At 40.7% G+C, this 15,779-nt stretch overlaps 1 protein-coding gene and 1 pseudogene across 1 annotated transcript; one reads left to right on the top strand and one right to left on the bottom strand.

The window, feature by feature from the left end:
* Positions 1-359: 359 nt before the first annotated feature.
* LOC132977222 (limbin-like) lies at positions 360-6,968 on the top strand (annotated as a pseudogene).
* On the bottom strand, positions 6,959-15,007 carry LOC132977461 (adenosine receptor A1-like). The gene is made up of 4 exons (XM_061042035.1): positions 13,927-15,007; positions 10,242-10,536; positions 8,360-10,094; positions 6,959-8,259 (listed from the first exon to the last, which is right to left on the bottom strand). Exons 1-3 carry the CDS (start codon positions 14,481-14,483, stop codon positions 9,711-9,713), a joined length of 1,236 nt encoding a protein of 411 aa, XP_060898018.1. The 5' UTR covers positions 14,484-15,007; the 3' UTR covers positions 6,959-8,259; positions 8,360-9,710.
* Between the last annotated feature and the right edge of the window lie 772 nt (positions 15,008-15,779).

Raw genomic sequence — 15,779 nt, 5'->3', positions numbered from 1 at the left:
GCGGCAGTAGCTCAGTCTGTAGGCCGGAAGTCCCGGCGTGGACCAAATATGGAAATTGGTCTGGTAGCTGGAGAGGTGCCAGATCACCTCCTGAGCACTGCTGAGGTGCCCTTGAGCAAGGCACCAAACCCCCTCCCCACCATCAGCTCAGGAGCGCCCGCTGTGGGCCGCTCCTTCACTCTGACATCTCTCCATTAGTGCATGTCCAGAGGATCCTGTTTGTGCATGTGTGTATATACTTCAGCCTATGTGTGTGTTGCATGACTTACAGAGTGTAAAAACAGAAATTTCCACTTGCGGGGATCAATCTTAATCTTAATGTCACACCTACACACTCACAGATATACTCACATACACTGATGACGGGGATGTTCCCATTCATGCGCATTCATGGAGGTTACAATGGACATGTTGGCCGCAGGAGGCCCTCCATGGTAAGGGCGCCATCTACTGGTATTCCTTTGAACAGCAACAGAGAAAAATGTAGTCAAGTCCAGTTTATTTATAGGGATATATGCCTGCCCGCAGCATCTGAGAAGTTCATAAGCAAGAAAATAAAGAAGTTATTAAGAAAACAATCAGGAATTACACTGAAGAACATTCTTAAGAATCTTCCTAACTCTTTTCTTAAGAACTTCCTAAGTTTTATCTTAAGAAAATGTTTGTGAATCCAGCCCCTGAGTGTCTACAGACACTCCATTCCAAGTGTGCACAGGTTTGTAAAGAAACTTGTGTCAGAAGATGAAAATTGTTCTTTCTAAATTGAAATGTTTGGATATGAAACTGTAAATCAACACATTGGAGACTATCCAGTGATTCATACTGTTATCACACCAACATATGTTCCTCAGGTGAAGCTCAACACTGATCCACCTCAGCTGACATTCTTCCTCCTAATTCACAACCTGGGCCAAGCTGGGGTCACCAACCTGTCTCAGGTGGCTATCAGGGACTCCATCTCTGGAATAGCAGCCCTAAAAACTGAAGGCAGAGTGGTGGAAAGAGGCTACCAGACATTTGCCATCGATACTCTGTCTGGTAAGTGTGGAAGTTTATTTCATGTTTATAATCCTACAAAACATTTCTTCAAAAATGTGTAAGTGTTTTAATTTTCTGCATGCTACATCCACACTCAATAACAGAATATACTTTTTACCTCTTCAGCTGGATCCAAAGTAATAGTCAATTATACAGCTATTATTCAGCCAAGTTCCAGAGGCAGATCATTGAGTGGCGTCGGGTCGAGCTGCACAAGATTTTCTCCGAGGAGCTGGAGGAGGCCACCAGGGCGAACTGGAGAAGAGTACAACCAAGAGTCTTCAGCACGATTACTTCACCTGTCAAGTAAGTGAAAAATATAGTGTCAGAGTACTGAGTTTACTATTTAAATGTTGAACTAATTCATGTTCTACCAGATTTATCTGGAATGCTGAATGTTAACTCACGAGATTTAAATGATCCATGACAGTGTTTACAGCCACAAATGTATACTTTTGGACTGTTTAAAAAAAGAAAGATATATTTTAAAAACATCTATCTTGTGGACAGTCGTCCCTTGCTCTGTACCGCTCTAGATAGTGCTGCAAGTAGCATTTGTATGCTCTGCAGGTGTTCAGAGAGAGAGAGAGGAAGATGTCTGCTGTTACGTTTCATTTTAGATGTAAAGATTGGAGTATGATGTCACAAGTTACATTTAAATGTTTTAATGCTGTTATTTGATCATTTTGTGCATCTGGTTACCGCGGATGTTATGCTGCACTCTCTAAGTTTGACTGCATTATCAACAACAGCCTTTCCACACAGGCGGCTCCCCTGTTTTTATGACGTAATTACAAGTGAATCTTTTAAATCTGGAGTTGTGTTGTTTCTGCAACTTTTATGAAAAGTATTTAATTCCAACCCCTAACATCTTAATCAAGATTACAGTAAAACATATTTTTCTAATGTACACGTTGGCTTGAATGCTAAAGATGATTAATTGAGAATGATAAGATCACTTATTCACTGCATGCTCGTGTTTATATATTTTGCCATTATTACAAGTACATACATTTTTTTATTTAATAGCATTATCCAACAGGTTGTTGCTGAAGCAAAACATTAAAAATAAATAAATAATGAGATTTGACATGAGATGTGTCCTTTCCTTTTTTGTCCAGGATCAGCTAGAGGAGGTGCTGGATGTTGTCCTTGCTAACCAGCGCTATGTGCTATCTGAGCGTCATGCACAGAGGAAGTTCTTAGTGCACAGCCTTCACAGCCTCAACAGCCTGATTTCTGACGCCTTCTCCAGCACCTCCAGCAGTTTGGACAGCTGGTTCACTCACATCAGGAGGTCAGGGCCCATCGTAGTTACCAGCAGTGACATCACGTGGTTGGTTACCATCCATCAATAGTTGTGCTAACGTAGCACAATAAGCTTCTACAGAAGTGTGAACACAAATGTTAAAAAGTGAATCTGTTTTTGTGGTACAGAAAGTAACACCAAACAGAAGTTTTTTCACTAGCTCTACCTGTAGGGCAGCTGCTTCCAATGTCTTACCTACATCTCTCCACCAGGGGGAGCATTGTGCCTGCAGAGCAGATAGAGCAGCTACAGGAGAAGTCCCAGAAGGAGCTGGTGATGGTGAGGAAGAGAGTGGATGAGGCACTGAGTCAGGAGAGGGGAGCCATGCGCTGTGGACTGATTAAGAAGAGACGGGAGCTCATCTCTGACATGGTGAGGAGAGCATACATGTTGAGGCTTTTATTCCAAACACCTGCATTAGATAGAAAAAAACAAATCATTCAATTTCACTTGGCTTTCTCCAGCTGCGGGTTCACAAACAGAGACAGAAGGATCTGTCAGGTCTTTCTAAAGGTCTGGAGGGAAGGATAGATGTAGCTCAGCACCTGCACTGTTGGCAGAACTTACTGACAGCTCAGGGTCTGGAGCTGGCAGAGCTCATCAACAACCTGGATGAGGAGGCCGCTGCTGACATCCGCAAGGTGACACTGACAGTACACTTCAGGCACTTAATGACCTAATTCAAAAGAAATACATTCAAAACACATACAAATAAAGCTCTGAGTTGTAGAGTTTAATTTACTCCCTGTTTTAATCCTGTCCAATAGGTGACCATGCGTGTGATCCAGGGCTCCATAACAGATCTCAAAGCTATCCAGCCCTCTGCTAACCAGGCCGTGCTAACACTGTCGTCCACAGGAGCGCAGCACTCCCTTCTGCAGATAGAACCAGAGGCAGGACAAGGAACAAGTGGTCTCCTGCAGGGCCAAGAAAAGTTGCACCAGGAAGGAAAGGAACACCAGGGAGGCTCTGAGGGAAGCCATGGAGAGAGAGCTGCAGGAGCAGAAAGAGCTCAGAGAAAACTTCAGAGCTTTCTTTAGGTCAGTGTAAAGATAACATCGGCCCATTTATTTATGAGTATTCATACAAATGAATGTTTGTGTTTTCCCTATTGGTCAGGTTCTCTCTGGGAGAGGTAGATAGATTATACATATAAATGAATGTATTTATTTAGAACAAGCACCTACTGCATAATATGAAACTTGTTTTTTTACATTTGGTTTCACATGATTTGCACACTTTAGATGGAGTTTCAGATAGTAATCAAAAGGTCAGACACCAGACTGTTCCTCCCAAAGCACATTTCCCACAAATAATAATTTTACTGTCCTGCATTGTTGTTTCACATTTTTAACTCACAAAAGAAACTCAGCCATCAAAGTCAAAGGTCAAACCCCAGTGTTTTTAACTGCTAGTCTTTTCTCCCTATGTTTCAGTTGTTTATGTTCATCCCAGTTGACACTTTCTGAAGATGACCGTCTCAGGATGAAACTGGAGTTTCAGAAGTGTCTGTCTGTGATGGACCGCAGCCTGGTGCTGCCCCACGCCGTCTCCAGGACCAAACTGCACACCACTCTGGCAGCTCAGAGAAAGGAAAGCGAGCAACAGATGGTGAACACAGAATCACACGTTATTTTATTCAATTGTTCAATTTTTTTTTTTTTAAACTCTGCATTTATGATTAGAGCATTGCTTACTTTGGCTACAGCTGGAAGAACCTACTTAAAGTTACAGTGGCAAAGGCTCGGACGGTAAATTACTACATTGTTTTTGTCAAATATTCATGGCGTCTGTTTTTCTGCTTAATGCATTTGGAACTCTGTCAGTGCAGTAAAAGGTGAAGATTATGAGTTTTCTGTTTGAATGACGAGTCAAATTAAATTATAAAAAATTGTCTTATAGTTTCTGGAATTACATTTTCAGATGACCTATGTTTTGTAAAATGTAGAAGAAGAAAAAACAATCATTTTCACCATGCACATTATTTAGTTTGTTTTTGTTTAGCTTAAGAGCTAAATGACATGATTAAAAATGTTCCCTTGTATTCTTCCTTTATTCAGGGAATGACGTTTCTACACCCACATCTGTCTTATTCTGATGATGTAAATACTGTTTTGTTTAAAAATTATTCTGAGGATCATTTAAAGGACGAAGCCCATGTGCATCAAGCAACAGCAGCAGATTGAGTTAATGGTGCACTTCAATGCTTTTTATGTGAAAAGAACTGGAGCTACCACAAGATCAAACCACACCAACAACACAGTGTTGGCTGAGAGGTGAGCTGGAATGTCACCTCAGGAGTAAAGAGGAATTCTGTGGCTCCACAGAGGCCAATAAATGTTACAGTGTTGAAACGCTCTGGTGTTTTTAGGTTGAAAGAAATGACTGCCAACAATCAAGCCGTAGAATATTTGAAAGAACAAATGGAGCTCAGGAGACTTTATGCAAACTGTGACCAGGTCTGTGATATTTGCAGTTCTATATTTAATCTAACGGTAAAGCCAGGGTAAGAAGAACACTGTACTGAAGGTAGCCCTGTGTCATGCTCTTCATCACAGGATCTGGATTTTGCGTCTCAGCTGGTGAAGCAGAGTCAAGTCTCTCCTGAAGTTCTCCTGGAGGCCCTGCGACTCCTCCTCCCCACCCTGCCTGAAAGTGAACTCCTCTCCATCACAGACGCCCTCTGCCCCAAACAGCACCCCATCTCTGCATCTGCACAGCTGGAACACACAGGGTAAGAACCAGGTTTACTTCATTATTACACGTCTTTATTATCAATGGAGGTGACATGGGACAGATACTAACGTTAGCACAGAGATACACCGGGTATTTCATATTGAGATGTATTTGTTCTGCCTGTTTGATATTTAACAAGTTCAATGCTACATCATTAGAAAGAGTAGATAGAATATCTTCAGAGAAATAGACTTGTAGTTCATTGGCCAATTAAAGTCTGTGAAGTGACGACACGTCATTTGTTGTCTACAGATTTCTTCGGCAACCATTCCTGTCCTTTGGTTGCCATTAGTGGCAGACATGTTTAACATTTAGAAAAAAAAGCAAACAGAAAAAGATGCACCTCAAAATAAATGAATCTGTAATATTTGAAGCATTTGTGGATGAATAACATGAAGGTGGATGAACAAGTAACCACTAGTCCTTTCCACATGGCTGTTCTGAAACAGCACCACCGTCATGAATACTTTTCTACTTACACAATGTATCTGCAACGGTGTTATATGTGCGTCCCAGTGTGTGGTTTTAACACCAACCCCTCCATATGTTACACAATGCAGAAGAGGCATAAATATCCTGCCTGGATCAGGAAATATAGAAGCAACAACAGACTTGTTGGATTAATCTGTGAAAAACATGACAGCAGCTGAGGATGGACACGTTACCCCAATACACTTTATCACTCATTTCCATAGTAAAGTTGTTGTTTTCCAAAATCAGTGTGTCCCTGTGTTGCTGCAGTCTGCACCAACCAAACATTAAATCTGTAAGACAATGCAGGAGAGGCCTCGAACCCCCAGGCTTTTAAACCAGCTACAAGTGATCTGCAGGTTTAGAGGAGTACATTTGCTTGACCTCATGAAGAGTTAAAACTCAATCTCTCTATTTATAGGATAGATATTTGTGACTTTAAATGACATTATGTCTAAGTACCTGATCTAAGGGTCTTCATACATGATATGATGCAAAGATAATGATGAATGGGCCTCAGAGAGACCTATGATGAAATCTGCTATATTGAAAAACTAACAACTCCAACCAGTTTTGACTTGCTAGCCTCATTTGGGGGCAACAGTAGCTCATTCTGCAGGGACTTGGGTTGGAAAATGGAGGGTCATCGGTTCAAGTCCTGGTGAGGACCAAATTATGGAAGTTGGTCTGGTAGCTGGAGAGGTGCCAGGGCACTTCCAGAGTACTTAAGCAAGGCAGCGAACCCCCAGCAGTTCTGGCATGCTCCCTGTGTAGCAGTGTGTAGCAGCCCCACTATCTCTCCACCAATGCATACCCACACGTCCTGTTTGTGCATGTGTGTATTATGGACCTATGTGTAATAACAGAGCGTAAACAAGAATTCCCCACAGGGATTAATAGTATGTAAAATAAAATAAACACAAGTTCAATTTAAAGTGTGTCCTTTAAAATGTCAGGTCATTTAGCATGTGGGGTTAATATGATCTGATGTTTTTTTTTAAAGTTTTTTTATAGTATTCGTACATACAGAAAAGTGAAGTAAATGTTTTCATAAAGAAACACATTAAAATGCAGTGCAGCACATTTGACTGCTGAGAACAAGGTCTATGTAATTAAAGTTTTGCTACACTTTTTTGCTCTAACAAATAACTGAGTAGCTGTTTCATATCGGGTACAAGTTTCATACTGAGAAACAGACAACGGACAATAAGTGATGGGGTTGTAGCAGATTGTAGGGCCCTCTGGGATAAAAACTGACAAACATGACTTACCTATTTGGACACAGAGAGAAAAACCTCTGTGTCAAATGAGTTTTGTAATTTTGTTGTTACAACCTGCAAAGTACTTATTGTTTAATTATCAAAACCGCTGAACACTCTAGTAATTAAATTCATCTTAGTCAGCTTGTATAACAAAAGCAACTTTATTTCATTTTGCATGTGTTTGATGGAATTTCATTTCCCAACAGCACAGCAAGTAAAACCAGCTGCATTGACACAATGTACACATTCATCCAATATTAACAATCTGATTTCTGTGTTCACTCCATCTTGTTTTCCCATTTATTCACTTTTCCTTCACAATAAGGGATAAACAAAACATCATCATATTAGCACCTACTACTTTGAGGCTCCAGCGCTATGGTTCTGGATCAAATCGTTCACATAAACAATTTTAAGCTAAAGATTTACTAATATAGTTAGTGTACATTTAGGAATATTGCACAGATCATGTTAATTTTATTTACACTGAAGTAAACTGATCAACACTTAAAGCCACTAAGTCTAGAATTAAAAATGCCAGACTTTGGCGCCCCTAGTGGCATTATCAAAAAGATACTGAAGACCTACGCCAGGTCTAAAAGTCAATAACATACTATTGATATGTATTATGTATTACTTTAATAAGGTTATCAGTGAATAACATACTAATGGAGAAATGCACTGTTGTAGTTGTGATAGTTACAAACTGAGCAGTGATTCCAAAAAATATTCAAACATACCGACTACTACTTATTAGCACAAATTAGCACATATTTGGAACTGCAGAACACATATAAGGTATCCAGTGAAAAGTCAAAATTTTCCATCCTCTATCACTTTGTCCGTATATTGGCCTGACCCGACGTCACAGGATAAATAGGCGAAAACAAACGTACCGACTTTGTACCGATTGTGTCCATGATTGTCCCATTTTTCTACATTCAAAAACCAATGCTATCATAATAATGAGAATTAGCAATAACACCTTTAACAAATTCTACACATAGTGGCTTTGAACACATTTTGTGTGTGTGTGTGTGTGTGTGTGTGTGTGTGTGTGTGTGTGTGTGTGTGTGTGTGTGTGTGTGTGTGTGTGTGTGTGTGTTTGGTGTGTGTGTGTGTGTGGTGTGTGTGTGGTGTGTGTGTGTGTGATGTAACACGATGCGCAACAGCAGATTAAGACAGAGCAACACAGTGACATTAACAGGCCTGGTTATTGTGTGGGAAAGCATCTAGGTGGCCTCCATGTTGACCTCATCAGAGATAAAAACTCTCGGTGGGTTCTTCAGCTGCCACTCTTGCCTGCTGGTTTCCCCTTGTAAACAGAATAATCCTCGTAACATTTCACATGTCTCTCTCACACTTCTGCCTTCTCATAACCTCCTCATGTTTTTCATGTATGACAGAAGATCAAAGCATGCGCACAGAAATGGCCTCCCACCACTGATGCCTTTCGTCTGGATTTGGGAATAGGAAAGAAGATGCTACATCTGTCACATCTGTAGTAATTTTAAAAAAATGTGAATAAAAAAAAGTTATTTACGATTTTCCACACTTACATTATTATAAATTTAAAATAGGCTTCCCTGTATCGAGTTTTTTCTCTTACTTTTTATCGAGTTATCTGTGGCATTAAAAACAATCCAGTGAGATGCTTGGGGGGCTGCTCACTCATTTTACAGCTGTTTTGCATTAACATTCATACATATATTAGTCTCAGCTTGTTAAATCTCCCCTATTCTCAAGCTAAATACTTAATAAGTAATAAATAAATGTAAATTGTATTATGATACCACATTGGTATGCGTACCTCATCATACAGAATCGGGGGGGGGATCACGTAAAGGAACAGTAAACCCCTGTGATTAGTGGGAAGGGGCTGAGGATACATGTATACATGTACAGAAGAAGCACATAGGTACAATCATTGTAAACCAGAAAAGTTAATGGTATTAATGTACAAGACTTGGTAGATTCACAGCCTTCAAAAATCAGACGAAGCTACAGTGACTTAGTAACTAATAGGTAGGTGGATGGTTTTTACCACTGTCCATATATTCACAGCTTTTACATTTTCATTATGATGCTGTTTAAGCTACAAATATTGGCTAGTATGAGTCATTCCGCTATACAAAAGGCCTCAGAAACTTAACAATGAACATAATCTTCACAACCCCTAGAAAACACCTCGTACTGTACATATATATATATAAAGGGCTTGCCTCTAATGACATTTACTCCAACTGAGTCCTCCCTGCAATTCTTCATCCATGCACTCAGAGATACAGTACCTCCTGTGTTCCTGTCCACCTCTTAAAACCAAGCTGGTTTTGCAAACTTCCTGCTTGCTGACCACTGGTTTTCTCAAGTCACACACCACAAGGCCTTGGTTCCTCTTCGTTACATGTTCTGTCCTTTAGACCACTGAATTAAGCACATAATGCAACACTTAACTATTTGAGATCATTCACGTGAAATCGTAATGGGTTTTTACAGCGTATACAACTACTTTCCTGCATGTGCTATAATTTTATACTTATTGATTCAAGCTCAACAGGTTTGTGTTGAAGCTGATGAGAAGCCCCTTATCCCATATGACATCAAAAACATTTTGTCGGTCAGTTGACAAATGTATCATTTTTTAAATCAAAGTTTGGTTCAGGATGTCAGTCTAGCATGCTGATTTGTCTTCCTGCCCTCTTCCTCTTCTATTAGATGAGACAGTCCACAATGAAATTCCTTCATCTCATTCACCCCTCGGGCATTCTTCAAGCCATTAAGGCCATTTTGACCAGTAATCCCTCGAGCATACAAATAAGGCCGAGTCTTCTCCACTCAGTTAACTAGTGGAGTGAAACTTAACAGTTATCAGCAATCCAATATGTTTCCAAAGGTCACACATCATCATCATCATCATCGTTTTGCCTCAGTCTCCTCTCATGACTCTGTCCTCCCTGACTCCCTCTCTGAGGAAGTCGGCCGATTGGATCCTGACAAAGCACGTACAGTTTCCAGATTTTCCGGAACGCAGTGCGGAATTTCTTGATGCGGAATGCGTAAACGATGGGGTTGACGGCTGAGTTTCCGTGGGAGAGGATGATGGCGATGTATATCAGAAAGATTGGCTTGTCACAGGCGGGGCAAAAGAGGGTGATGCAGTTGAGGATGTGAAGGGGGAGCCAGCTGACTGCGAAGAGGAAAAGAACGAGGGCCAGAGACTTGGCAAGCTTGAGTTCCTTGCCGTAGTAACGGCTGGGGTCTGTGTGGCTCGCTGTCACCTGCCAGAGAATTAAAGGAGAACATCATCAGCGTATAGCTTTAGTCTGATTAGTTGACATCAGGGTTGCTAAACAGTTGTCTGTGTGATTGCGCCATTTTTAATCATGTAATCGGATTTGTCCTACATTAGAAGAGGAAGTCCTCACCTTCTTGTTGAGCTGCTTGTGGATCATGTAGAAAATCTCTACATAGATGGCGAGCATGAGGAGCAGAGGGGGCAGCACCCAGCCAAAGAAGTTGAAGTAGACCATGTAATCCATGCTGATGACCGTCTCAAACTGACAGGTCACCAAAAGGTCTCCAGTGTTATTGGTGCCGTTGTTACGAAGATGCTTCAGGTTATTCCAGCCCAACATGGGCATGAGGCCCACCACAATGGAAACCAGCCAACACAATAATACAGCCGTGCCAGCTCGCCGCGGGGTCACCACCCGCTTATAGCTATGGCAACAAAGGGGGAAAAAAGGTGATGAGTCTCAGTGGACAAACAGACAGAGTTGACAATGTGTATACAATGTTTTATTTTTCCATGATACCGTTTTAGCTAAATTCATGTCATTCAAATCAGAATGTGATTTTACTTCAAGCTCATACATTTTTAGTATTCGGAATACAATTTGGTTGTGATGATAATAATAGTCACAGGCAAAATATCATAAACATCTACTTTTTAATATAACCGAACCCAACATCTGAGTGGTTAAAAAGTTGTACAACAAAAGTGAAACTTAGCATAGTGTAATAGAATGTACTGCATATAAATAAAAGTGAACGTATCCTTGTGGTTTCAAAAGTGAAGCCAGTGTTGAAGTGCCTATGATATGAATTATTTCAATGGCCAAAATGGGTTGACTCAACTGATTTGAAGTATGATGAAGTATTTCTGTATTGTTAAACATATTTGGACTGCTGACGGCGTAACTGAATCTTAATTCTTTGATTCCCCAAACCCACATTCTGTCAAATGACCAACAGGAAGCCACAACACTGGAAGTAAAAAGAAGTGAGATTATCTCAAAATCTATCTGAAGATATTTGACTTCTTAGCTCTCTGAAATAAGATAAGATAGTCCTTTATAGATCCCCAGTGGGGAAATACCTCAGAAAATATTTTTAATAAGAACTTTAATGGTCTTAATTGCTGGTTTAAACTCTTCTTTTATACAGTGTTATCTTTTTTTTTTTTTTCAATTATGGTCCCGTTCAGAGTAACATTGCTGTTAAAGCAGGGTATAATTTAGAATAATGACTGCTGTGTTTAACAAGTCTCCACCACAGTGACCTGTCACTCAGGATAGAGACATAGCAAAGCCATCCACCTGCACGAACCCTTCTGGTCTTTGAACAACAAGATGGTGATGGCAAAAAGGGGGGTTCACAAGTCGTTGTGTCTAGTAGTATTTGCAAAAAGTAGTGTTTTTTTAAGTAGACTGAAGGTGATGGAGGAACGATTTTCTGCTCTGTGCTCTTTGCTGTATGTCTACAACTTAACTTGTTAAAATGTGCTGCTTCCTGTCTTGGGGATTTGGAATTGCAGCAGGACACAAGGCATAGTTGTTGTCAAATCTCACATTTTCTGAGAATCAAAATAGACACATTTAAGACATATTTGTCATTCAGAACAGGAAATTAGTCTCAGTCTTTGCACAACATGACTATGTGCAATCCACTCATGTCTTGTCCTGTTTCTCCCACATGATGGTCTGTGATTGGACAGGTCCATGAATGAGTCATGGCTGAACGGATGTGAAAGGTCTCTGTGGTTGACTAGGATGTGGATTTTTGCTATTTGCCGTTTAATCCTAAAGAGTAAGTGCGGACTGTGTTTCACTTTATCCCTCTCTTGCACACTTGTAGACTTGCACTGCCTGTTTGCCAAAAAAATACTTTCTGGATACCACTTTCTTCCATCAATCTCTAACTTTAATGGGATTTTGATCCTCATCTCAAAGCTGCAACTCCTATCCTTCACTTGAGCACACTCGCAATACTTTACATTCTCAAATCTGAGCTACACAAACCTTATCCTGACAGTGTGCTTCTGCTACAAAAAGCAATCAGTGGCTGTTAAACAGTGTCCCTCAAGAGCATTGGTTTCCAACCTGGGGTCTGGGGCCCCTCGGGAGGGTGGGCTGAGATCTCAGGGGGGACGTGAGACTCTGCTTGCTCCGAGGTTGTCAAAATTAGATTTGCTCATATGAAGATTTTTTCTTTTAAACATTACTTTGAAATGGTTACAAATGTCTTCTAGTAAGAACAAGTGTGTGGTCGTATTCTGGTAGAATTTTATTGATGAAAACTAATTAAATGTATGTAAATTTTTGAAAGCAATGTATCACTTATTTTGTGTGGATCCTGGGGGGGAGGCTCAGCTTTTCTTACTAGTGGGGGGTTGGAAACCACTGCACTAGAGTCCCTGGAGAGGTTTAGGGGAGGGGGGACACAATTTCACAGTAAAACAATTGTGCTTAAAATCTAAAAATGTCCAGATTGAGAGTGAACGACAAAAACTGATCAGCAACAAGAAGGTATTACATTTTTATGTTTTGAAGGTAACCACTGCATTTTGAAAAGGCAGATCATCCTGCCACACAGAGATACATAAATAAGATAAGATAAGATAAGATAAGATAAGATAAGATATGTTTATTGTCATTGTACAAGTACAATAAAATATTATTGGAGCAAGCCTGTAGATGCCTAATATCAGAAATATACAAATACTAAAACCAAATATTCAAATAAGAAATACGATATTAAAAATACTATTCATTAAATAATATGATATAGTATACAATATACAATTAGATTATACTTTTGCAATCATAATGAGATAATAGCACATAAATGTTCCTCTGTTTATTGCAGCCTGTGTTAATTGTCCTCTGTGTGACAGAGTGTGGTGTGTATGAGTGCATGTCTATGCTGTTCTCCAGCTTGAAAAATTATGCAATCCATCAAGCAGCCACCATGAGCCATTGACCAATCATGCATTCTCTACCCGACTTGTTCCAGGGTTTTTGTTAAATGAACCAACTTAAAGTGATAACTTGAGCTTTCAGTGTAATAACAGTGAGGGAAGAAGAGAAGAGGATGATAAGCTTTATGAGTGTGAACACCATACTACAGTGCCATTGTCATTTTACCATTGAGTTAGTTAAAGGAATAAGGTCAGAAAAATGCAACATTTATGACCTCCACTTGTTTCTTGTGCAGTTTTAGCTCAGGCTGCAAAAACAGCTCCAAACATCTGTGAAATTCAGTATTTTTAAAATGTAGAATGAGGCTTAGGCTTTGTTTGGACCTGCATGTAATATAAATACATTGCATAATGTATGGAGCAATGTGTATGTAATATCTATGACTAGATATAATCCAGATTTAGAGAGAATCACTAAATTAAAGCACTCTAGAGTCATATTTTTCTGAATATTGTGGAGCTAAATAAGAGAACATTTCCCCCTATTGTACATCTTTTGATGGGGTTATGGGATGTTTTCAAGTTTAGGGGCTCTCTTGTGCACCTTGCAAAAGAAGGTAATTATTTGGCATAATCTTAAAAAAACAAACATTTGTCTCTGGCAGGCTAATTTCCAGGAGAGATATTAGAGATGTCAAAGCAGATACATGTAGCCTTCATTAGTAAGAATAAACTGTCAGAGTAAAATGATGAGACACACATTTACATAGGCTATCAAAGTCAAAATAAAAACCATTTACGACACTGTAGCCGGCGCTTTGGTTGGTGCCCTTCGTCCGAGCTGTGCTGAAACATAGGCTGCTCTCAATCAGACACGATTAGAAAGTAGAAGAATTCACCTTTGTGCTTACCTCATGGGGATTTTGACTCGAAGATAGCGGTCAATGGCGATGGCCAACAGCGCCAGGATTGAACTTTGTGTGAGGACGAGTACCGTGCAGGCAACCAGCAAACAACTGTAAAAGTGAGTCTTGAGTCCGATGCTGATGGTTATGGCGAGCGGGATGACCAGAGCCCCGACCGCAATGTCAGCCAAGGCCAGGGAGACGATGAAACAAAACGTGGTATCTCTCAGAGACCGGTTCATACGCACAGCCAGGACCACCATCACGTTCCCGATGACCGACGACACGGCGATCACCACCTCCATCCCGATGTAGAGGGCTTTAGAGGGGGGCAGACTCGCAGACATGTTCGCGGATGCTCGGAGGAGGAGGAGTGCGCGCTCAGCGGAGAAACAACCTGGACACAGGGGGTTCACTGTTCGGAGTTTTCGAAACACTCCGACTTGTGTTTCGCATGTTTTATCTCCCCACAGAGGCAGAGGTAGAGCCTGATGCTCTGAATTATTGTAGGAACCGGTTTCAGGACATCGAGCTGCGCACCAGACGCAGGACTTGGTCTCCATACGCGGTTACGAGGCGCTGATTCCGAGAATGAAGTGGCCCCTGCAGTCCTGCTGGAACAGGGCGGACCTGGGACACTAAATGAGTCACGAGCAGGCTCCCAAAACGCGGATTAACAGAGCTGCTTTCCCTTAGTGTCAGGCATGCGTCAAAGGTCGAAAAAATAAACAGAACTAGTCCCAGGGACTACTAATTCATAAAGTGTCATTTGCTGCTCAAACGGAATCATCCTCATTGATGCCCAATCCATCACCAGGGATAAGTCCCCTTTATGTGGACATGGTTTAGTTTGTCCAAAACAGGCAAATGTGTATTACCTTCTTGGTGTTTCTTGTGCAATTATCCCATTTTAGATATGGCTTCAGGCAAGCATGGAGTTCAGATTCTTTTGAACATTTCCTTTTCCTCATTCTGCACAGTCACGTGAGACTGAAAGCTCACCCTCTGTGGGAGTGGATACACTATTACTGTATCATATGAAAGGTGCATTAACAAGCCAGCCAAGCTGGCTCACTGCAATGGGAAATTAAACCAAACGTGCCACATGTTGTCACTTTTAGACCTGTATTTAGCGGAATACAATTCATATTTGGATGACAAGGCTCCCACAAATATGAATAAAAAGGGACAACTGCACATATTGTACATGATTTTTTTTTAGGCTGAAATAAAAGGTTGGTGAAATGTTTTTCCTGTGAGGCTTTCACTTTCTGGATGGACATAATGAGACTGAATGAAGACAAACAGTCTCCTGCTTTGTGTTGGAAGGAGACAGTGAAACAATACTGGACGACATCAGGTTGGTATCAGTGAAAAACAGCTCGACAGATATGCACCAACAACCCCATATAGATGCAAATGAGACATGTAAAGAAGTTTGAAAAGGCGTGTGATTGCGTGTACATAGTGCTGTACACTTGAGTACATTTGCAGACAAATGAATCCTGTCAGAGTGGTGAAAACAACAGTCAACAACCTGTTAGGCAACATCATGGCCTCTCTTTTGACCTTGACTACAGTGAAGGTCTTTCCCCTGATGATGATTAATGTCTCTCTGCCTACAAAATCATTTCATTTGAAAGAGTGTAAACCGGGGACACTAGGGACTCCTGAAATCTTCCGGTTGTGTTATGTAAAAATGTGCAATTTTGTTAAAGGTGTGCTCAAACATTTCCAATCAAATAGGAAACAACTTGACTAACTTAGTGACAAAAGCCTCATATGGTCCCATTTTACTCACGTGTCAACTCTCCCTCTATCACTTCAGCTCACACTCTTAAGAAACTATATTCATTCAT

This window comes from Labrus mixtus, chromosome 7, assembly GCF_963584025.1.
Source record: "Labrus mixtus chromosome 7, fLabMix1.1, whole genome shotgun sequence".
Taxonomy (NCBI): domain Eukaryota; kingdom Metazoa; phylum Chordata; class Actinopteri; order Labriformes; family Labridae; genus Labrus; species Labrus mixtus.
Note: the sequence above shows the minus strand (reverse complement) of the source record. Positions and strands in the feature narration are given on the sequence as shown.

Coding starts and splice junctions, on each gene's coding strand:
- LOC132977461 (XM_061042035.1), bottom strand. CDS start 14,483: ATGGAGACCAAGTCCTGCGTCTGGTGCGCAGCTCGATGTCCTGAAACC. Junction 10,537..13,926: donor CGAGTCAAAATCCCCATGAG/GTAAGCACAAAG, acceptor TTGTTGCCATAG/CTATAAGCGGGTGGTGACCC. Junction 10,095..10,241: donor ACAAGCAGCTCAACAAGAAG/GTGAGGACTTCC, acceptor ATTCTCTGGCAG/GTGACAGCGAGCCACACAGA.